Here is a 23,490-nt window from a genome sequence, read left to right as displayed (position 1 = left end):
GGGTCCTGCATCCCATGAGTGAAAGCTTTCAAGGGGGACGCCAGGACCTTAGAGGAGCCGGTTGAACACCCCAACCAGCCAACTGAGGAACGGGAGGTAACGTGAAGCCCAAATGCATCCCCATACTCAAGAAAACATTCCCAGGTTGAAGAAGTGACTTAGCAGTTGTCAGAATGAGATCACAGAGTGAGCAACGGCTGTCCATGTCCCCTCCCAGGAGGGCTGTGAATGGCCACGGCAGACCTCAGGCACTGACCCAGGCAGGCCCCAGGATGCCGTGAGGTAGAATGTGGGCGTAGGTAATGTGGGCAGCATGAAATACCTGGTCCCATGATGGGATGGGCCCTGGAGTGCTGCACTTCTTGATTCCTCCAACCTCACTGCATCTGTCACTCTGGTGAGCTGCTGGGACCATTCAATTTGGACCATTCCTCCGTGTAAAACATAACAGATGCTGTGAGCCAGGCATAGTCCTACCATGGAGATGAGCCGCATCCTCTCTCTCTGTACATCTTTGCTTGTCTACCAGCCAGAGACCACCCATGGAGGACTAATCACAGGCACTCAAGGTCAACACTTTCCTCCTCTCCCCAGATCTGAGGTGACTCTCTGCAGTTTCCCATCCCCTGCATACTGCATTCCCTACACACATGCTAGAACCCCCTCCATACTGCAAACACAATTTTACCACCAACTAAGGGTTCTTTGGACTGTGCCCCATCTTTTCATATTTATTTATCCTTTTTTTTTTTTTTGAGATGAAATCTTGCTCTGTCACCAGGCTGGAGTGCAGTGGCGCAATCTCGGCTCACTGCAACCTCTGTCTCCCAGGTTCAAATGATTCTCTTGCCTCAGCCTCCCAAGTAGCTGGGACTACAGGCGCCCATCACCACACCTGGCTAATTTTTGTATTTTTAGTAGAGAGGGGGTTTCACCATGTTGGCCAGACTGGTCTTGAACTCCTGACCTCAAGTGATCCGCCCGCCTCAGCCTCCCAAAGTGCTGGGATTACAGGTGTGAGCCACTGTGCCCAGCCTGTGCTATATCTTTTTAAAAAGTTTTGGCACAATTTTATTCAGGGGAAACAGAAGAATTGGGGTTCACTCTTCTTATGTATTTTTAAGTAGCCAATTTTGCTTTTCAGAATAAAACACTCAGAAGAAAAAATAATATAAACAATTTTTCCAAATCACTTTTTTTTAAACATCAGATACTACACATGAGAATAGACTGCCACTGGAGATTGTCTGATAATTTTTCCTCCAAATATCTTTTAAAAAGCAAAATAAATCCCCATTTGTTCCCTGATGGTATAACAGCCAAAAATGTCAGAAAAGCCGTAGAATGATCCCATCATCATTTGTAAAGACCTCTTTCAACCATTTGCATCCGACTTTGCAGATGTCAGAGGTAGGACAATGAAATAGCAAAAATGCAAAGCGAGATCCACAAAGCAACACCTTCAAAATCAAAATATATAATCCTTTCAGATGTTCTCTGGAAAGATAGTCCCTCTTGCATTGAACCTACCCCGGGAAGTTAAGAGCTGAAAGGAATCTATATGTTAATAAGGCTTCCTAAACTGTCTGTAAGGCATGGAATGAAATGCATGCACAAGCAGCGCCCAGCGGGGTCACCTTCAAGGTCAGCCTCACAGCGTTGCAGTTCTCCTGCAGCGGGTTCAGCTTCAGCGTCTCCCCGAGGTTGCTGCAGCCGGACGACTGGTGCTGCAGCTCACAGCAGACACACACCTCCACACTGTCAAACTTAATCTAGACAGAGGAACACAGACAGACCTCACCGTTAACAGGCGTTCGGCCTCCGAGGGTACGCGTGAGTGACACAATTCAGAACACAGGAAAATGGCTCAGTTCAAAGGAGCCTGTTTCAGTGTGTTTAAGTAGTAAAGCAAAAACAATTTCTATTGACCCAGGCCATCAGGAGGACTTCAAATTCCTATCTTAACAGCAATGTCTAAAAAAAGCAAAAGTACATTTGAAGAAACTTAAGCTATACATTAGAGAAAATGGCAGGTGGATTGCAAAATGAGACAAAGGTAAATAAACTGAAAATCACTCACGCTGATGTATGCACGGCGATGTGTTACCCTAGCTCTGTGCCTTGGCTCATTCTCCTTCCAGAGTCAGACATTTCCTGCCTCGCTTCATGGCCTATCAAACACCTGCTCATCCATCAAGACCCAACTCCAACACCACCCTCGAGGCCTTGTCTGGTTTTCCTGTCTCACTGCTACTGAAGACTGACTTTATCCAGCTACAGGTGCATCTTACCACCACAGTAGGGACAATGGCAATAAGTTGTAGGTGTTCAATAAATGCTGAATGAATAAAAACAGCTTGGAAAATGGAAAACCATGGAAGGAAAAAAAATGCATTTCAAGTATTTTAAAAAGCAGTGTTAGACGAAGAGAGAGTATGAGAGTCTCAGTGAGAGAGAAGAGAACAGAGTTACCAGTGCCTAGGACAAAAGCAGCTTTAAAAAAGTAAAGTCCTAGCCAGGCGTGGTGGTACACAACCTGCATTTGCAGCTACTCAGCAGGCCAGGGCAGGAGGATTGCTTGAGCCTAGGAGTTTGAGACCAGCCTGGCTGGGTAACATACTGAGACCCTGTCTCAAAAATACATAAATAAAAAATAATAAAATCCTAGATGTAAAACTACTAAAAAAGAAAATCAGGCCAGGCGCGGTGGCTCACGCCTGTAATCCCAGCACTTTGGGAGGCTGAGGCGGGAAGATCACGAGGTCAGGAGTTCAAGACCAGTCTGACCAACACAATGAAACCCCGTCTCTACTAAAAACACAAAAATTAGCTCAGCATGGTAGTATGCACCTGTAATCCCAGCTACTCAGGAGGCTGAGGCAGGAGAATCGCTTGAACCCAGGAGGCGGAGTTTGCAGTGAGCTGAGATCATGCCATTGCACTCCAGCCTGGATGACAGAGCGAGACTCCATCTCAAAAAAAAAAAAAAAAAAAAAAAATCAGTAAAATCTATGCAATTTTATTCAAAATAACACTGAACATGAAACAAGTTATTTTCCTTAGACTAAGAAGTGCCCTACTTTCCAATAGATAATATGTTGAAACAGCAGCCAACTCGAAGTACAAATACTTTTCAGACAAATATTGGCCATTTATAACCGTAACAAATAATTTTTCATTGCCTGAATATTGCTGAGACCGAGGCAATACTTATAAAACCTCCAGCTATCAACGTGTCCGCCTCTCCTAAATACTGGGGGAGGTGTAATGCAGCATCCTCAGAGCCAAGAAATGTGCTGATATTCACCAGAGGAACTCAGCTTAGCTTAAGACTTAGCCCCTGCCACCCCCTGCTCCATGTCAGGTGGGCTTTGCGAGTGGCTTTCAGCAGGAGAATATGGGTAGAGGTGACAGCTTGCAGGTTCTGAACTTAAGACCTCCACAGGCTTCATGTTTCTGCACCCTCTCCCTGGAACTTCCAATATACAGCAGGAAAAGAACAGGTTCCAGGGAGGTGCCAGCTCTCCAGCCCCAGCAGGAGACCCATGGAGAACCCCGGCAGAACTGTTCTGCCCTATAGTACATGCACACACAACATTACTCGGTAAAATCAAACCATTTTTCAAATAATTCAAACAAATTATACTCCCACCAATAGGGTGTGAATTCAGGCTAATCCACATCCTCACCAATGCTTGCTAATGTTGGACTTAGACATTTTTGTCCATGCAGTAACTAATATAATAGTATCTAATTTGTGGGTGGGTGGGTTTGTTTTCATCTTTGCTCATTTTCTTAACCGTTCATATTGTGAAACCTAACACACATACACAAAAAGTGCACAAAGCAAACATATTCAGTTCAATGATTTATCATTAAGCAAGCACCCACCGGCCCACGGCCATGTTCCTAAAAGGCCTTCCATGCCTCATTCCCTGTCATTCCTCCCCCTCGCTGCACCAAAAGCTCACCACATTCCTTACTTTTTAAATAATCACTTCTAGGCTTCCACCTTTATACATTTACCACTATAGTTTAGCTTCACCTGGTTTTCTAACTTGATACAAATAGAATCATACAATATTTTTAGTATTTGGCTTCTTTCATTCAAAATTACAAGATTCATCTACCTTACTGCATATAAATATAATTGATCATGTTCACTGTTGTATACTACATTGTGTGAATATGCTGCCATTTATATATCTACTCTCTTGCCATGGGACATTTGGACTGTTGCTAAGTTTTTTGCAATAAGATTAATGCTGTTTGATATTCTGTACTGGTCGGCTGGTACACACATGTGCATATTTCTTTTGGGTACAAAATACCTATTGATCAGAGCTGCTGGGTCCCTGGGAATTTTCAGCTTTAGCAGACAATACAAAGCCACTTTCCAAAGTGGCTGTACCAATTTACACACTCACCAGTACTGTTCGAGGGTCCCCATTACTCCACATCCTGGCTTGTGCTTGTTTTAGTCTTTTTAATTTTAGACAAGAAAGTACTGGAAGAGGTACTTCTTCCCTGAAATGAGGGACTAAGCCAAGAAAAAAAGAGAAGATGGGATCTAACACAGAAAAGAGATAGAGGAAGTTCTAAGAAAATGGGAAAAGGATGTCCTAGCATGGTAAATATATAGACTGACTATAGGCTAACTTGTCCAGACTGAAGCAGGAAACAGAGGCTCAATGGAAATGTCTCTAAGAAAATGAAGCTGACAGAACGCCTGATGGGTAGGACTGTATTCAGAGGAGATTTTCAGTTCTCCTGGGAAGTTTGAGAGTAAATTAGAAACAGAGACACTAAACAAATAATAAAACAATTTTAACTCAGCATAAAAGACAAATCATATATAGTACATGGCTTTGTTATATATGTGGCTTGTAAATATTTTCTCAGTCTGTAGTTTTTTTATCCTCTCAAAAGGATCATTCATAGAGTAAAAGTTTTAAATTTTGATGAAGTCCAACTTACATATTTTTGCTCCTACACTTTTGGTGTTGATCTAAGAACGCTGCCTAGCCCTAGATCTTTCTCCTATGTTTTTTCTAAATGTTTTATAATTTTATTTTTACATTTGATTGCATGACCCATTTTCAGTCACTTTTAGTGTAAGATATGAGACTTGGGATGAGGTTGATTATTTTTGCCTATAGATGTCCAATTGTTCCAACATTTGTTGAAAAATCTAACTTTTCTTTGCTTAATTCCTTTGGCTTTTGTCAAAAATTAGTCGGGCATATTTCTGTGTCTCTCTTTGTTCCATTGATCTATCTTTCCACCAATCACCAAGTCTTGATTACCGTGGCTATAAGTCTGGAAATCAAAAAATTAATTCCTCCCATTTAATTCTTATTTTTCAAAATTATTTATCTTTCCATATACATTTTTTTTTTGAGACAGGTCTCGCTCTGTCACCCAGACTGGAGAGCAGTGGCACAATCTCGGTTCACTGCAACCTCTACCTCCTGGGTTCAAGCAATTCTTGTGGCTCAGCCTCCCAGATAGTTGGAATTACAGGCGCACGCCACCATGCCTGGCTAATTTTTGTATTTTTAGTAGAGACAAGGTTTTGCCATGTTGGCCAGGCTGGTCGAGTGGTCAAGACCACTCGAATTCCTGGCCTCAAGTGATCCTCCCACCTCAGACTTCCAAAGCGCTGGGTGTACAGGTGTGAGCCACCACAACTGGTCTCCATATACATTTTAGAATAAAACTGTCATTGTCTACAAAAAAAAATGTTGCTGGGATTTTGACAGGGATTGAATCAAACCCACATTTTTTTTTTTTTGAGATGGAATTTTTGCTCTTGTTGCCCAGGCTGGTGTGCAATTGCATGATCTCAGCTCACTGAAACTTCTGCCTTCTGGGTTCAAGCAATTCTCCTGCCTCAGCCTCCTGAGTAGCTGGGATTACAGGTGCCCCACTACCAGGCCCAGCTAGTTTTTTTTGTATTTTTAGTAGAGATGGGGTTTTGCCATGTTGGCCAGGCTGGTCTTGGACTCCTTACCTCAGGTGATCTCCCGCCTTGGCCTCCCAAAGTGCTAGGATTACAGGTGTGAGCCACTGCGCCCGGCCCAAACCCACATATTAACTGGGGGGAATTGACATATTTACTACACTGAATTTTCCAATTTATTTATTTCTTCATTGTTAAGTAGTTTTCAGTGTACGTTTTGTTAGATTTACACTTATGTACCTTTTTAAGTGATTTTTAATTTCAGTGTCCATATGCTCACTGTTAATATGTAGTATTACTGTTACTATACAGCTCACTATTAATACACAAGAAATACAATTGAATTTTGTATGTTTATCTTGTATCCTACAACCTTGCTGAACTCACTTATTAATTCTAAGAGGCTTGTTTGTTCTGTTTGTTTTTTAAAGATTCTTTGGGATTTTCTACATAGATACTCGTGTCATCCATAAACAGCGTTAGTTATATTTCTTCTTTTCTAATCTGTATGCCTTTTATTTTATTTTCTTGCCATACTACATTGGCTTGAAATTATGGCATTATGTTCTATGTTGAAAAAAATGGTATGAATGAGCATGCTTGTCTTGTTCCTGATCTTAGGGGAAAAGCATTCAGTCTCCATTAAGTGTGTTAGCTGTAGGTCTTTTGTAGATGCTCTTTTTCAAGTTGAGGATGTTCTCTATGCCTATTTTTCTAAGTTTCCTTTTTAGTTATGAAAAGGTGTTTGATTTTGTCAAATGCTTTTTCTGTATCAATTGGTACAGCCATGCAGTTTCTCTTCTTTAGCCTGTTGATATGATAGAATAAATTGACTGATTTTTAAATATCAAACCAGTCTTGAATCCCTGGAATAAATCCCTCTTGGCAATGATGTATAACTCCTTTCAGATATGTTGAATTTTATTCGTTATTATTTTGTTAAGGATTTTTGTATCTATATCACATTAATAAGGGATATTGGTCTGTAATTTTATTTTTCTATACTGTCTTTGTCTGGTTTTTGGTAGCACAGCAATATTACTCTCACAAAATCAATTTGGAAATGTTTCTTCTATTTTTTCTGAGAAATTGTGTAGAAATGGTATTAATTCTATAAATCCTTAATAGCATTCTCCAATGAAACCATCTGGACCTGGAGATTTTGTTTCTGAAAGTTTTAGAATTATAAATTTAATTTCTTTAATAATTATAGTGCTATTCAAATTCTCTATTTCATAGTGTACTAATTATGTTAGTTTGTGTTTTCCAAGAAATTGATCTATTTCATCTAAGTTGTGAAGTTCATTTGTGTAAAGCCATTCCTATTATTCCCTTATTATCCTTTTGATGTCTGCTGGGTCTGTAGTTATATCCTGGTTTCTTCCCAGACATTGGGAATTTGTGTCTTCTAACTTTTCTTCTTGCTAGAGTTTTGTCAGTGTTGTTGATGTTGTCAAAGTATCAGTTCCTTTTTCACTGGTTTTTCTCCATTGGTTTTCTGTTGTCCATTTCATTGATTTCTGCTCTTTCGTTTATGATTTCCTGCCACCTACTCGCTTTGGGTTGATTATGCTGCTCTTTATCTAGTTTCTTCTTTTAATTTTATTTTTAATTGAGAAATAATTCTATATTACATATTTATGGGGTACAGTGTGATGTCTTAGTAATGTTTACATTGCAGAATGATTGAATCAAGCTAATTCACAAATCACCTCACATTTAAAAAAATTTTTTTATTTTACTTTAAGTTCTGGGATACAGATGCAGAATGTACAGGTTTGTTACCTAGGTATATATGTGCCATAGTGGACTGCTGCACCCGTCAACCCGTCATCTAGGTTTTAAGCCCTGCATGCATTAGGTTATGTCCTAATGTTCTCCCTCCCCTTGCCCCCAACCCCTGACAGGCCCTGGTATGTGATATTCCCCTCCCTGTGTCCATGTGTTCTCGCTGTTCTATTCCTACTTATGAGTGAGAACATGCAGTGTTTGGTTTTCTGTTCCTGTGTTAGTTTTCTGAGAATGATGGCTTCCAGCTTCATCTATGTCCCTGCAAAAGGCGTGAACTTATTCTCTTTTATGGCTGCATAGTATTCCATGGTGTATATGTGCTACATTTTCTTTATCCAGTCTATCATTGATGGGCATTTGCGTTGGTTCCAAGTCTTTGCTATTGTAAATAGTGCTGCAATAAACATACATGTGCATGTGTCTTTGTGGCAGAATGATTTATAATCCTTTGGGTATATACCCAGTAATGGGATTGCTGGGTCAAATGGTATTTCTGGTTCTAGATCCTTGAGGAATCGCCACACTGTCTTCCAAAATGGTTGAACTAATTTACACTCCCATCAACAGTATAAAACCGTTCCTAGGGCCGGGCACCGTGGCTCACACCTGTAATCCCGGCACTTTGGGAGGCCGAGGCAGGCGGATCACGAGGACAGGAGATAGAGACCATCCTGGCTAACATGGCAAAACCTCGTCTCTACTAAAAATACAAAAATTTAGCCAGGCGTTTTGGCAGGCGCCTGTAGTCCCAGCTACTGCGGAGGCTGAGGCACGAGAACGGCGTGAACCCGGGAGGCAGAGCTTGCAGTGAGCTGAGATTGCGCCACTGCACTCCAGCCTGGGCAACAGAGCAAGACTCCATCCCATAAACAACAACAAAACAACAACAACAACAACAAAAATTGTTCCTGTTTCTCCACAGCCTCACCAGCATCTGTTGTTTCCTGCCTTTTTAATAATTGCCATCCTAACTGGTGTGAGATGGTATCTCATTGTGGTTTTTGATTTGCATTTCTGTAATGATCAGTGATGATGAGCTTTTTTTCATGTTTGTTGGCTGACATATTTATCTTTTTGTGGTGAAAACATTTAAAATCTACTCTTAAGCAATTTTGAAATATACGATGCATTATTTATTTATTATAGTCATCATTTTGTGAAACAGATCACTAAAACTGACTCCAATCTAACTGAAATTTTGTACCCTTTGATCTATATCCTCTTTGGCTTCAATCGTTTCCCTTTGCTGTGATCAACTGGACAGGAGTCCAGCTCTCCTGAAACAGTTTACTCTCCCACATCTCAAAAACATGCAAGGAATTATCTCATATGATCACATCTCTAGGCTAGGCATTAATATTGAAGTAGCTATGATAAACGGCAAGACATTTTCCTCAGTCTGAAGGATCATCCAGGGAAAGGGAGGGGAGATCAGCTTGGCTGGAAAGCATGATTTATCAAACAAAATAACCCTTCAATGACCCCAGGGAATAGACATCCAAATAAATCTTTTCCATCAGTTATTTCATTGAGTTTGTGATTAATTCTTAGAAAAATTCTGAAAACCTCCTGATTAGTTCCCTGACCTCGACATCTGGGTGTGCAGGCGGCTGACAGATTTATTCTAAGAGTATCCCTCAGTGTTCGAGTCATTGGGAACGACACCGCAGAGCTTTGCAAATGAGGCCACAGTAATTTTTCACAAATCTCTTTGGGGCACTTAACAGCTAGCCTGCCCCCCTTATTTATGGTCTATCAGCCTGTCTGGGAGTAGAAAGGGCTTATACAACAAAAAGAGGGGGATGCCCCCACGATTCTCTTACAGAAGTACAAATAGGATGAGTATGTGACCTTCAGATATTCTCAAAGGGAAGGCAGTGTGGGAAGGCTGAGCCTGCAGGCAGAGCAGGGCAGAGGGCTGGGAAGAGGCTGGCATGTGTCAAGCCTGAGAACTTACAGTGGGCACACCAAAGCCAGTATCCTTGGATGTGAGGAGCCTGTTTCGAGGAGGAAGGAGGCGCAGCACAGGCGACAGAGACTACTCACAGTCCTAACTGCCATGGAGTGACCCAGGACAAGCCATGTGACCTCTCTGGTCTTCAGGTTCCCGGACCCCAGTGAGGATCAAATGAGATTAGACAGGTAAAAATGCAAAGTGCCAATGCTATTTGCCGGTGTTATTGGTGTTGCTATTATTTTCATTAAAGAATAGATTTGTAGAAACTAGCCCCTAATTTTTCTTCCCAAAGGTTCAAACAAAGCTACAAAAACTAGACCCTAATTTTTAAATTGTGGTAAAATACACACAACATAAAATTTACCATCTTCACCATTTGTCGGCATACAGTTCAGTGGCATTAAACATATTCACCTCGTTGTGCTACCATCACCACCAACCACCTCCACAACTTTTTCATCTTTCCAAACTGAAACTCTGTCCCCACTAAACAAATACCCATTCCCTCTCCCACAGGCCCCCAACAACTCCCATTCTACTTTCTCTCTCTGTGGATTCACTACTCCAGGTACCTCCCGCAAGTGGAATCAGGCAGTATTTGTCCTTTTGTGGCTGGCCTATTTCACTCAGTATGTCTTCAAGGTTCATCCATGTTGTAGCACGTGTCGGGATTTCCTTCCTTTTAAGGCTGAAGAATGTTCCATCAGATGCATCTACCATATTTTCTTGATAATTCATCTGTAGATGGACACCTGGGTTGTTTTCAGCTGTTGGCTGCTGTGAATAATGCTGCTATGAACATGGGTGTGCAAATATCTATTTGAGTCCCTGCTTTCAATTCTTTGGGTAAATTCCCAGAAGTGGAATTGCTGGATCATGTGGCAATTCTCTGTTTAATGATTTAAGAAAATGTCATAATGTTTTCCACAGCAGCTGTGCCATTTTATGTTCCACCAAGAGTGTACAAGGCTTCCAACTTCTCTACATCCTCACCAACACTTATTTTCTGGGTTTTCAAAAAATCATAGTCATTGCAGTGGGTGTCAGGTGGTATCTCACTCTGGTTTCGATTTGCATTTCCCTAACCATTAGTGATGTTGTGCACCTTTTCATGTGCTTACTGGCCATTTGTATATATTCTTTGGAGAAATATCTATTCAAGTCCTTTGTCTGTTTTGAAATTGGGTTGTTTGTGTTCTTGTTGAGCTGTAGGAGTTCTTTATACATTCCGGATAGTAACCTCTTATCAAATATACGATTGGTAAATATTTTCACCCATGGAGCCTCTTCTGTTGATTGTGTTCTGTGACGAACAGAAGTCAATTCAACTTTTTGAATACTTGTAGGTTTCCATCACTTTCACAAAAACTCTCAGTAACCTGTTGATTTCTCCCTAACCCAGTAATTTTTGCTTCCTTTGTCTGAAGGATGAGCCACCTTAAGTCTTGCTGCAGAGGTAAGCATCTCACTTGCCTTACTCAGTCCTCGTCCTGCTTTCTGAGCAATGCCACTGTCCTGCAGCACCCCTGCTGGTGGCGGGAGAGGGTCCCCACAACACCAGCCCCAATGACATACGATGACATAACTGCCTTTCTCTGTACTACTATAACAAATACCACAGACAGGGTGGCTTATAAATAGTAGACATTTATTTCTCAGAGTTCTGGAGGCTGGGAAGTCCAGGATTAAAACACCAGCAGATTTGGTGTATGGTGACATCGTGGTTCACAGGTGGGTCACTGTGTCCTCACCTGGCAGAAGAGACAAGGCAGTTTTCTGGGACCTCTATCATAAAGGCACTAACCCACTCATGCGGGCTCCACCCGTGTGACCTAATCACCTCCCAAGGACCCTACCTCCTAATATCATCATCTTGGAGGTTAGAATTTCAACATAGGAATTCGGGGGGGTGGGGGACAAAAACACTCAGACCACAGCAAAAACCCTTATGCTGGTGATGTTCAAGACACTTAAAGGCACTGGTAAGACCCCAGAAACTCCAGTAATCACAGTGCAACAAGGGTGGACCTTGATAACATTATGCTAAGTCAAAGAGGCCAGATACCACAGATCACACCTCGCATGATTCCATTCAACATCCAGAACACGAAAACCCACAGGGACAGAAACCAGCTCAGCAGTTGTCAGGGAGTCCGTCGGGGACAGGGGCCAATCCAGCGGTGGGACATTAAGGGTATGGTATATCTTTCTGAGGTGATGAAAATGCTCTAAAATTGACTGTGGTGGTAACGCACCTTCAGTAAATATATTAAAAACCACTGAATTTTACACTTTAAGTGGGTGAATTGTATGATATGTGAATTATACCACCATAAAGGTGTTTTAGAAAAATAAATTACCACCACCCGTGATTACTAACTTAATTTAGTTTGGATGCTTTTAATCCCTTCCGTGTTCTGCCTAAACGTTTTATATTCACACGTGTCACCAACATAGGCAGTTTGAGACCAATTAAAACTACCTTCACCGCTGTCTCCCCCGTGTAAACTCAGGGCCAGCATAGACGTGGTCCCTGGCTTGCATGACACGGAGCTGCTTTCTCTCGTGGGGTTCAAAGCTATTCCCCGAGCAACTCCTACAGCAGTGCCCTCAGTCGGCCCCTCCAGCTCTTCCTTACTCCAGCGCACTAGGGACTGGGCACCTGTTCGTTCCTGAAAAGATGCTGAATCCGGTCCCCGCCAAGCCTGGGGACAAATCCAGCCTATCACTGGGGGGTTTCCCCTGTGCTACACAATGGGCGTGGAAGCATGTGGACTGGTGTGTCCAGAGTGGATTCCTGCCCGTGGGTTCGTGGTCTCACGGACTTCAAGAATGAAGCCGCAAACCTTCCCAAGGAGCGTTGCAGCTCTTAAAGATGGCAACGGACCCAAAAAGTGAACGGCAGCAACGTTTATCATGAACAGCAAGAGAACAAAGCTTCCACAGCCTGCGAGCGATTCGCCGTTGCTGGTTGGGGTGGCCAGCTTTTTATTCCCTTATTTGTCCCCGCCCATGTTCTGTTTCTGTCCTATCAGAATGCCCTTTTCTCAATCCTCCCCCACGATTGGCTACTTTTAGAATCCTGCTGATTGGTGAATTTTACAGAGTGCTGATTGGTGCATTTTACAAACCTAGCTACAGGGTGCTGATTGGTGTGTTTTACAATCCCCTGGTAAGTCAGAAAAGCTCTCCAAGTCTCCTCTCCACCCAGGAAGTCCAGCTGGCTTCACCTGTCTCTTCCTTAATCCAGAGCACGAGGGACTGGGCACCTGTTTGTTCCTGGAGAGATGCTAAATCCAGTCCCTGCCAGGCCTGGGGACAAAGCCAGCTCATCACTGGGGGGTTTCCCTGTTCTGCACAATAGGCTTGGAATCGTGTGGATGGGCGTGTCACTGAGAGATTCCCCTCAGCCTCCCCACTAGGTTGGGAATGCAGCCATCAGTGGGGGTCACCCCACCTTCCCTGCCAAGGGAAGGGGGTTTGCTAGGGACACAAACCCCCACACTGGCCCCTCCTAGCCTGTAGCCCCCCTCTCCCCTGGGGGGGCATACAAATGCCGGGATTTTTGAGAACTGAGACTCCCTTTTGTGTCCCCTACAGCAGGGATGGCAAACACAGAACACACATCCCACCGTTTCCCTCTTTTGCTTTCACCCTCCCCTCCCTCCACCCTAAGTCCAGATAACAGCCTCAGAATCCTATCCAACACACTGTTCTGGGCACTTAATGCCAGGCAGAGGAAGCTGGCACACAACGTGAAACCTACTTGCCATCCCTGCCCTACCTATAAGTAGATAGGGCCAAAAATAAGAGAAAATAAAATGCTTCCGACCAAGTACATAAAGACATTGTAAAATGTTGATGCTTGCTAGGAGGGAATTAGCTGACTCCTTAAACATGTGTCATCTACTTTGAAACGATCGAGAAATGCTGGCGAATAGGGCAGCCTCAGAGTGCTCTCAAGCCTCTGCCCAGCGACAGGGGAAGCAATTCTCTCTGTGCTTCTGCAGGAAGTGACAGCTGAGGTTTGAGGGAGGCGCCAGCACACCACAGATATCAGATTCCTCAGTAAACAGAACTCACATACACCCCTGGTGGGAGTGAAAATTAATACGAACAACTTCGGAAAACAAGCAGTTTGGCAGTATCTACCAAAGCTAAACATACCTATACCTATATACCTATAGGTATACCCTACATCCTATGACCTACAGACTTCACTTCCGGTGTAACCAACAGATGGATGTTCATCCAAAGCAATACAGGAGAATAGCCATGCCTGTGTATCCACAATAGCTTCACACTGGGAGGAGAGTGGGGAAGACAAAACTGCGATGTACTCACACGATGAAAAACCGGAAACCAGAGCTACTTGCAATAAGATGAGCGAATCTAACCGACATGTTGAATGAAAAAAGCAAGAAACAAAAGGGTCAATTACATATGATTCTATTTATAAAGCTGAAAGCCAGGAAGAATTATTTTGTGACATTAGAAGTTAGGATAGCAGGTGCCCATGGGGAGTGTGGTATGAGTGACTGGGAGAAGGAAGGGCGGGGCTCCCGGGGATGCTGGAGTTGTTTTACTTCTCATCTAAGTGTCGGTTCCATGGGTTTGTTCACCTGTCAAGAGTTATTGGGTTCAATACTTACAATGCGTGCTTTGTTCTCTGGCTATGTCTGAGCTAACACAGAGGATCCATTTAAAAAAAAATACACAAATCTATCTGGTCGTGGTGGCTCATGCCTGTAATCCCAGCACTTTGGGAGGCCAAGGTGGGCAGACTGCCTGAGGTTAGGAGTTGGAGACCAGCCTGGCTAACATAGTGAAACCCCGTCTCTACTAAAAATACAAAAATTAGCTGGGCGTGGTGGCGGGCACCTGTAATCCCAGCTACTTGGGAGGCTGAGGCAGGGGTATCACTTCAACCCGGGAGTCAAAGTCAGAGGTTGCTGTGGGCCGGTATCACCCCACTACACTCCAGCCTGGGCAGCAGAGACAGACTCTGTCTCAAAACAAAAACAAAAACAAATAAAAAATACACAGTAGTCCGGGGGAGAGTCTGTTGCTTATGACTGAGTGGACCTCAAGGCCTGCCTCAGTTTCCCACAGAGCGAGAAGGACCACGGTCATGAGGAGACCTTCCAGGGATGGTGGAAGCAAAAGAGAAAGTTGCATTTTGATTTTGGTTCTTCCACCTGGAAAGTGCGGGTCTCACACAGGGAAAGGGTGGGCTTCTTCCAAGACTCAGCCTGAGCATCTTCCTCTGCTCTCGGGGACTGAGTTTCCCTCTTCCTGTGAGTCTCTGTGCCCTGGTACCCCTGCAGGGTCACTCTACCCAGCTGTCACCCCATCAGAGCACAAACTGCTCCCTGGCATCGGGTGGCTGCTCACAACTGATTCTGAAATTAGTGGAAGGATGTAAAAGTAAAAAGTTGGATGCAAAAGTGTCACCTGGGTTAATTCAACTGGATTGTAAAGGTTTCAAGAAGGTTTTGTATAATGCTTTTTACTTTCTGCATTTTAAGATGCTTTGACATCTTGGGGTCTACTAATCCAGGAGAGACTGCCCCTCCCAGGGCTAGCTAATTCCTTCAGATAATAAGCAACTCACCTGCAAGCCCACTTTTCCTATGCAGACCAACCAATCCACAGCCCACACCTTGAACCACGCCCTTCATTTAACTCTCACAACTAAGCCACTATTTCCCCTGCCGTAAATCATCCCAGGGCCAGGTAAGGTACTAGACAACTGGGGGCTACTCCTACAGCCAACAGGTCAAACCAGCCAATTCTCACCGGGCTCAAACATGCCTGCACATTCTTCCCCACAAAAACCACCGTAAAGGATCTGGCCTATGCTGTCCCCTAGATCAGGGGTCTCCAAGCCCTGGGCCACAGACCAGTACCAGTCCTTGACCTGTTAGGAACTGGGTTTCACAACAGGAGGCAAGCGGTGGGTGAGCATTACTGCCTCCACCTCCTGTCAGATCAGCAGCAGCATTATATTCTCATAGGAGTGCGATTCCTATTGTGAACTGTGTATGCAAGGGATCTAGGTTGCACACTCCTTATGAGAATCTAATGTCTGATGATCTGAGGTGGAATAGTTTCATCTGAAACCATCCCTGACCTGGACCCTCCCCCAGTTCATGGAAAAATTGTCTTCCATAAAACTTGTCCATGGTGCCAATACCATTGGGGACCACTGCCCTAGATCCCTCCGAGCTTCTCTGTGTGGTCTTGCCTGGGTAGCACGGCCCTTCCTCTTGGAAACTGTGAGTAATAAACTCTTCTTTCAAAGCAGTGGTCTCTGTGTCTGGCATCCCACCATAATGGACTACAACAAATCCCAGGCACCTTTTAAAATAGGCTTGCAACTTAAAGATGATACATCCTTCTCTAACTATCTCTTATCCCAATTCATCTCTTTCCTTTGTATATTTTCAATAGACACCTGTGCTTCAAATGCATTAAGATACGTCCCAGAATGCAATCCATGGGTATGAACTGTGCAAATACCACGTTACTCCTAACACTTAGGATCAGATGATTAATAGAAGGGGATTGTCTGTAAAATATGCAGTTATTCAGGTTACTACATAATAATGGAAAGAGTAAAAAATCAAATTATTTCTTCAGTCTTTTACTAGGAAGATTTCTGCATTTTGTTTTTGCTACTACTACAAATGAGGGAGGCCTCATTTTTCCTATAGTAAAATGATGAAAATCTGCCGTCATTCCCTCTACGGTGAAGCCAGTGGAGAGTCACAGTGTTCTGCGACCATCATGCTGTGTGGCAGAGTGCACCCAACCACCTCTCAGACTCGATGTGTGCCCTGCAGCCCTGAGGCTGCTCCACAAGCCCCTCCCAGCATGGCCCAGCCCCTCCTCCAGTGACTTCAGATCTATGTCTCACTTCACTTCAGAATTCTTTAGGACAAATCGTTCTCCAAATATGGGAAATTACTTTCTCTTGTCTGATTGCCCTGGCTAGGACTTCAGTAGTATGTTGAAGAGGAGTGGTCAGAGTGGGCATCCTTGTCTTGTTCCAGTTCTCAGAGGGGATGCTTTCAACTTTTCCCCATTCAGTATTATGTTGGCTGCAAGTTTGTCATAGATGGCTTTTATTACAGTGAGATATGTCCTTTGTATCCCGATTTTGCTGAAAGTTTTAATCATAAAGGGATGCTGGATTTTGTTGAATGCTTTTTCTGCATCTATTGAGATGATCATGTGATTTTTGTTTTTAATTCTGTTTATGTGGTGTGTCACATTTATTGACTTGCATATGTTAAACCATTTCTGCATCCCTGGTATGAAACCCACTTGATCATGGTGGATTATCTTTTGATATGCTGTTGGATTTGGTTAGCTAATATTTTGTTAAAGATTTAGCATCTATGTTCATCAAGAATATAGGTCTGTAGTTTTCTTTTTTGGTTATGTCCTTTCCTGGTTTTGGTATTAGGGTGATGCTGGCTTCATAGAATGAATTAGGGAGGGTCTCTTCTTTCTCTATCTCATGGAACAGTTTCAAAAGTATTGGTACCAATTCCTTTTTGAATATCTGGTAGAATTCTGCTGTGAATCCATCTGGTCCTCGACTTTTTTTTGTTGGTAATTTTTAAATTGTCATTTCAATCTTACTGCTGGTTACTGGTCTGTTCAGGGTATCTAATTCTTCCTGCCTTACGCTAGGAGGGTTGTATTTTTCCAGGAATTTATCCGTCTCTTCTAGGTTTTCTAGTTTATGCGTGTAAAGTTGTTCACAGTAGCCTTGAATGATCTTTTGTATTTCAGTGGTGTCAGTTGTAACACCTCCCGTTTCATTTCTTAATGAGCTTATTTGGGTTTTCTCTCTTGTTTCTTGGTTAATCTTGCTAATAGTCTATCAATTTTACTTATCTTTTCAAAGAACCAGTTTTTTGTTTCATTTATCTTTTGTATTTTTTTGTTTCAATTTCATTTAGTTCTGCTCTGATCTTGGTTACTTCCTTTCTTTTTTTTTAAATTTATTTATTAAGTATTTATTGATGATTCTTGGGTGTTTCTCGGAGAGGGGGATGTGGGAGGGTCATAGGATAATAGTGGAGAGAAGGTCAGGAGGTAAACACATGAACAAAGGTCTCTGGTTTTCCTAGGCAGAGGTCCCTGCGGCCTTCTGCAGTGTTTGTGCCCCTGGGTACTTGAGATTAGGGAGTGGCAATGACTCTTAAAGAGCATGCTGCCTTCAAGCATCTGTTTAACAAAGCACATCTTGCACCGCCCTTAATCCATTTAACCCTGAGTTGACACAGCACATGTTTCAGAGAGCACGGGGCTGGGGGAAAGGCCATAGATCAACAGCATCCCAAGGCAGAAGAATTTCTCCTAGTCAGAACAAAATGGAGTCTCCTATGCCCACCTCTTTCTAGACAGACACAGCAACAATCTGATCTCTCCTTCCTTTCCCCACACTTCCCCCCCTTCTCTTCAACAAAACCGCCATCGTCCTCATGGCCCGCTCTCAATGGTCGCTGTCTCTTCGGAGCTGTTGGGTACACCTCCCAGACAGGGCGGCGGGGCAGAGGCGCTCCTCACCTCCCAGACGGGGCCGCTGGGCAGAGGTGCTCCTCACCTCCCAGACAGGGCGGCCGGGCAGAGGCGCTCCTCACTTCCCAGACATTGGGCGACTGGGCAGAGGCGCTCCTCACATCCCAGACGGGGCGGCCGGGCAGAGGTGCTCCTCACCTCCCAGACGGGGTGGCTGGGCAGAGGCGCTCCTCACTTCCTCCCAGACGGGGTGGCAGCCAGGCAGAGGCGCTCCTCACCTCCCAGACGGGGCGGCCGGGCAGAGGCGCTCCTCACTTCCCAGAGGGGGCGGCCGGGCAGAGGCGCTCCTCACTTCCCAGACGGGGCAGCCGGGCAGAGGTGCTCCTCGCTTCCTCCCAGACGGGGTGGCAGCCAGGCAGAGGCACTCCTCACCTCCCAGACGGGGCGGCCGGGCAGAGGTGCTCCTCATCTCCCAGAAGGGGCAGCCAGGCAGAGGCGCTCCTCACTTCCCAGACATTGGGCGACTGGGCAGAGGCGCTCCTCACATCCCAGACGGGGCGGCCGGGCAGAGGTGCTCCTCATCTCCCAGACGGGACGGCCAGGCAGAGGTGCTCCTCGCTTCCTCCCAGACAGGGTGGCAGCCGGGCAGAGGCGCTCCTCACCTCCCAGACGGGGTGGCCGGGCAGAGGCGCTCCTCTCTTCCCATACGGGGTGGTGGCCGGGCAGAGGCGCTCCTCACTTCCCAGACGGGGCAGCCGGGCAGAGGCGCTCCTCACTTCCTCCCAGACGGGACGGCCAGGCAGAGGCTCTCCTCAACTCCCAGACGGGGCGGCCGGGCAGAGGTGCTCCTCATCTCCCAGACGGGGCGGCCGGGCAGAGGCGCTCCTCACTTCCCAGACATTGGGCGACTGGGCAGAGGCGCTCCTCACATCCCAGACGGGGCGGCCGGGCAGAGGTGCTCCTCATCTCCCAGACGGGGCAGCCGGGCAGAGGCACTCCTCACATCCCAGATGGGGCGGCCGGGCAGAGGCGCTCCTCACTTCCCAGACGGGGCGGCCGGGCAGAGGTGCTCCTCATCTCCCAGACGAGGCGGCCGGGCAGAGGCGCTCCTCACATCCCAGATGGGGCGGCCGGGCAGAGGTGCTCCTCATCTCCCAGACGGGGCGGCCAGGCAGAGGCGCTCCTCACTTCCTCCCAGACGGGGTGGTGGCCAGGCAAAGACGCTTCTCCCCTCCCAGATGGGGCGGCCGGGCAGAGGTGCTCCTCATCTCCCAGACGGGGCAGCCGGGCAGAGGTGCTCCTCGCTTCCTCCCAGACGGGGTGGCAGCCGGGCAGAGGCACTCCTCACCTCCCAGACGGGGCGGCCGGGCAGAGGCGCTCCTCACTTCCCAGACGGGGCGGCCGGGCAGAGGTTCTCCTCACCTCCCAGACGGGGCAGCCGGGCAGAGGTGCTCCTCATCTCCCAGACGGGGCGGCCAGGCAGAGGCGCTCCTCACTTCCCAGACATTGGGCGACTGGGCAGAGGCACTCCTCACATCCCAGTCGGGGTGGCCGGGCAGAGGTGCTCCTCATCTCCCAGACGGGGCAGCCGGGCAGAGGCACTCCTCACATCCCAGACAGGGCAGCCGGGCAGAGGCCCTCCTCACTTCTCAGACGGGGCAGCCGGGCAGAGGCGCTCCTCACATCCCAGAGGATGGGCGGCCGGGCAGAGACGTTCCTCACTTCCTATACGGGATGGCGGCGGGGCAGAGGCACTCCTCACTTCCCAGATGGGGCGGCCGGGCAGAGGGGCTCCTCACATCCCAGACGATGGGCGGCCAGGCAGAGATGCTCCTCACTTCCTAGACGGGGTGGCGGCGGGGCAGAGGCTGTAATCTTAGCACTTTAAGAGGCCAAGGCAGGAGGGTGGTAGGTGGAGGTTGTAGTGAGCCGAGATCACGCCACTGCACTCCAGCCTGAGCACCATTGAGCACTGAGTGAGCGAGACACCGTCTGCAATCCCAGCACCTCGGGAGGCCAAGGCGGGCAGATCACTCGAGGCCAGGAGCTGGAGACCAGCCCGGTGAACACGGCGAAACCCCGTCTCCACGAAAAATACAAAAACCATTCAGGCGTGACGGTGAGCGCCTGCAATCCCAGGCACTCAGCAGGCCGAGGCAGGAGAGTCACAGGAGCTAGAGGCAGGGAGGTTGCAGCGAGCCGAGATCACGGCAGTACAGTCCAGCTTCGGCAGCAGAGGGAGACCGAAAAAAGAAGGAGAGGGAGACCGAAGAAGGGAGAGGGAGAGGGAGGGGGAGGGGGAGGGGCAGGGGGAGGGGCAGGGGGAGGGGGAGGGGGAGGGGGTTTTTCCTTTCTTTTGCTGGGTTTGTTATTTCCTTTCTTTTGCTGGTTATTGTTTCTCTAGTTCCTTGAGATGTGACCCTAGAGTGTCAGTTTGTGCTCTTTCAGTCTTTTTGATGTAGGCGTTTAGGGCTATGAACTTGCCTCTTAGCACTGCCTTTGCTGTATCCCAGAGGTTTTGACAGTTTGTGTCATTATTGTCTTTCAGTTCGAAGAATTTTTTAATTTCCATCTTGATTTCGTTTTTGACCCAGTGCTCATTCAGGAGCAAGTTATTCTGTGTAGAAGCTCTTTAGTTTAATTAGATCCCATTTGTCAATTTTGGCTTCTGTTGCCATTGCTTTTGGTGTTTTAGATATGAAGTCCTTGCCCATGCCTATGTCCTGAATAGTATTGACTAGGTTTTCTTCTAGGGTGTTTATGGTGTTAGGTCTAACATTTAAGTCTTTAATCCATCTTGAATTGATTTTTGTATAAGGTGTAAGGAAGGGATCCAGTTTCACCTTTCTACATATGGCTAGCCAGTTTTCCCTGCACCATTTATTAAATAGGGAATCCTTTCCCCATTGCTTGTTTTTCTCAGGTTTGTCAAAGATCAGATGGTTGTAGATGTGTGGTATTATTTCTGAGGGCTCTGTTCTGTTCCATTGATCTATATCTCTGTTTTGGTACCAGTACCATGCTGTTTTGGTTACTGTAGCCTTGTAGTATAGTTTGAAGTCAGGTAGCCTGATGCCTCCAGCTTTGTTCTTTTGGCTTAGGATTGACTGGGCAATGCGGGCTTTTTTTGGTTCCATATGAACTTTAAAGTAGTTTTTTTCCAATTCTGTGAAGAAAGTCATTGGTAGCTTGATGGGGATGGCATTGAATCTATAAATTACCTTGGGCAGTATGGCCGTTTTCACGATATTGATTCTTCCTATCCATGAGCATGGAATGTTCTTCCATTTGTTTGTATCCTCTTTTATTTCATTGAGCAGTGGTTTATAGTTCTCCTTGAAGAGGTCCTTCACATCCCTTGTAAGTTGGATTCCTAGGTATTTTATTCTCTTTGAAGCAATTGTGAATGGGAGTTCACTCATGATTTGGCTCTCTGCTTGTCTGTTATTAGTGTATAAGAATGCTTGTATTTTTGCATATTGATTTTGTATCCTGAGACTTTGCTGAATTTGCTTTTCAGCTTAAGGAGATTTTGGGCTGAGACGATGCGGTTTTCTAGATTAGATATACAATCACAGCAAAAGAAACTACCATCAGAGTGAACAGGCAACCTACAGAATGGGAGAAAATTTTTGCAATCTACTCATCTGACAAAGGGCTAATATCCAGAATCTACAAAGAACTCAAACAAATTTACAAGAAAAAAACAAACAACCCTATCCAAAAGTGGGTGAGGATATGAACAGACACTTCTCAAAAGAAGATATTTATTCAGCCAACAGACACATGAAAAAATGCTCATCATCACTGGCCATCAGAGAAATACAAATCAAAACCACAATGAGATACCATCTCACACCAGTTAGAATGGCAATCATTAAAAATTCAGGAAACAATAGGTGCTGGAGAGGATGTGGAGAAATAGGAACGCTTTTACACTGTTGGTGGGACTGTAAACTAGTTGAACTATTGTGGAAGACAGTGTGGCGATTCCTCAAGGATCTAGAACTAGAAATACCATTTGACCCAGCCATCCCATTACTGGGTATATACCCAAACGATTATAAATCATGCTGCTATAAAGACACATGCACACATTGTTTATTGCGGCACTATTCACAATAGCAAAGGCTTGGAACCAACCCAAATGTCCAACAATGATAGACTGGATTAAGAAAATGGGGCACATATACATCATGGAATACTATGCAGCCATAAAAAAAGGATGAGTTCACGTCCTTTGTAGGGACATGGATGAAGCTGGAAACCATCATTCTCAGCAAACTATCGCAAGGACAAAAAACCAAACACCGCATGTTCTCACACATAGGTGGGAACTGAACAATGAGAACACTTGGACACAGGAAGGGGAACATCACATACCAGGGCCTGTTGTGGGGTGGGGGGAGGGGGGAGCGATAGCATTAAGAGATATACCTGATGTAAATGACGAGTTAATGGGTGCAGCACACCAACATGGCACATGTATACATATGTAACTAACCTGCACGTTGTGCACATGTACCCTAGAACTTAAGGTATAATTTAAAAAAAAAGGTTAAAAAAAAAGGAGCAAGTTATTTAATTTCCATGTATTTGCACGGTTTTGAAGGTTCCTTTTGGAGTTGATTTCCAGTTTTATTCTACTGTGGTCTAAGAGAGTGCTTGATACAATTTTAATTTTCTTAAATTTATTGAGGCTCATTTTATGGCCTATCATTGGGTTATCTTGGAGAAAGTTCCACTTGCTGTTGAATAGTATGTGTATTCTGCGGTTCTTGGATGAAATGTTCTGCATATATTTGTTAAGTCCATTTGTTCCAAGGTATAGTTCAAATCCATTGTTTCTTTGTTGACTTTTTGTCTTGATGACCTTGTCTTGTGCTGTCAGTAGAGTACTGAAGTCTCTCACGATTATTGTGTTGCTGTCTATCTCATTTCTTAGGTCTGTTAGTAATTGTTTTATGAATTTTGGAGCTCCAGTGTTAGGTGCATATATGTTTAGGACTGTGATATTTTCCTGTCGGACGAGGCCTTTTATCATTTGTGATGATTAATACCAAGTGTCAACTTGATTGAATTGAAGGATACAAAGTATTGATCCTAAGTGTGTCTGTGAGGGTGTTGCCAAAGGAGATTAACATTTGAGTCAGTGGGCTGGGAAAGGCAGACCCACCGTCAACCTGGGTGGGAACACTCTAATCAGCTGCCAGTGCAGATGGAATATAAGCAGGCAGAAAAATGT

At 45.2% G+C, this 23,490-nt stretch overlaps 1 protein-coding gene across 2 annotated transcripts in view; it reads right to left on the bottom strand.

Annotated features, from left to right (window-relative positions):
- ENTREP2 (endosomal transmembrane epsin interactor 2) overlaps nt 1-23,490 on the bottom strand; it is a 492,553-nt gene that overhangs the window by 87,157 nt on the left and 381,906 nt on the right. The window contains exon 4 of one of the 2 annotated variants that reach the window (XM_024232834.2): nt 1,638-1,772. The exons of the other annotated variant lie outside the window; for it this stretch is intronic. Within the exon in view, the coding sequence (XP_024088602.2) occupies nt 1,638-1,772 (135 nt within the window). The remainder of the gene's footprint in view (nt 1-1,637; nt 1,773-23,490) is intronic. 2 annotated transcript variants of the gene reach the window in all.

This window comes from Pongo abelii, chromosome 16 (genome assembly GCF_028885655.2).
Source record: "Pongo abelii isolate AG06213 chromosome 16, NHGRI_mPonAbe1-v2.0_pri, whole genome shotgun sequence".
In the NCBI taxonomy this organism is placed as follows: domain Eukaryota; kingdom Metazoa; phylum Chordata; class Mammalia; order Primates; family Hominidae; genus Pongo; species Pongo abelii.
Note: the sequence above shows the minus strand (reverse complement) of the source record. Positions and strands in the feature narration are given on the sequence as shown.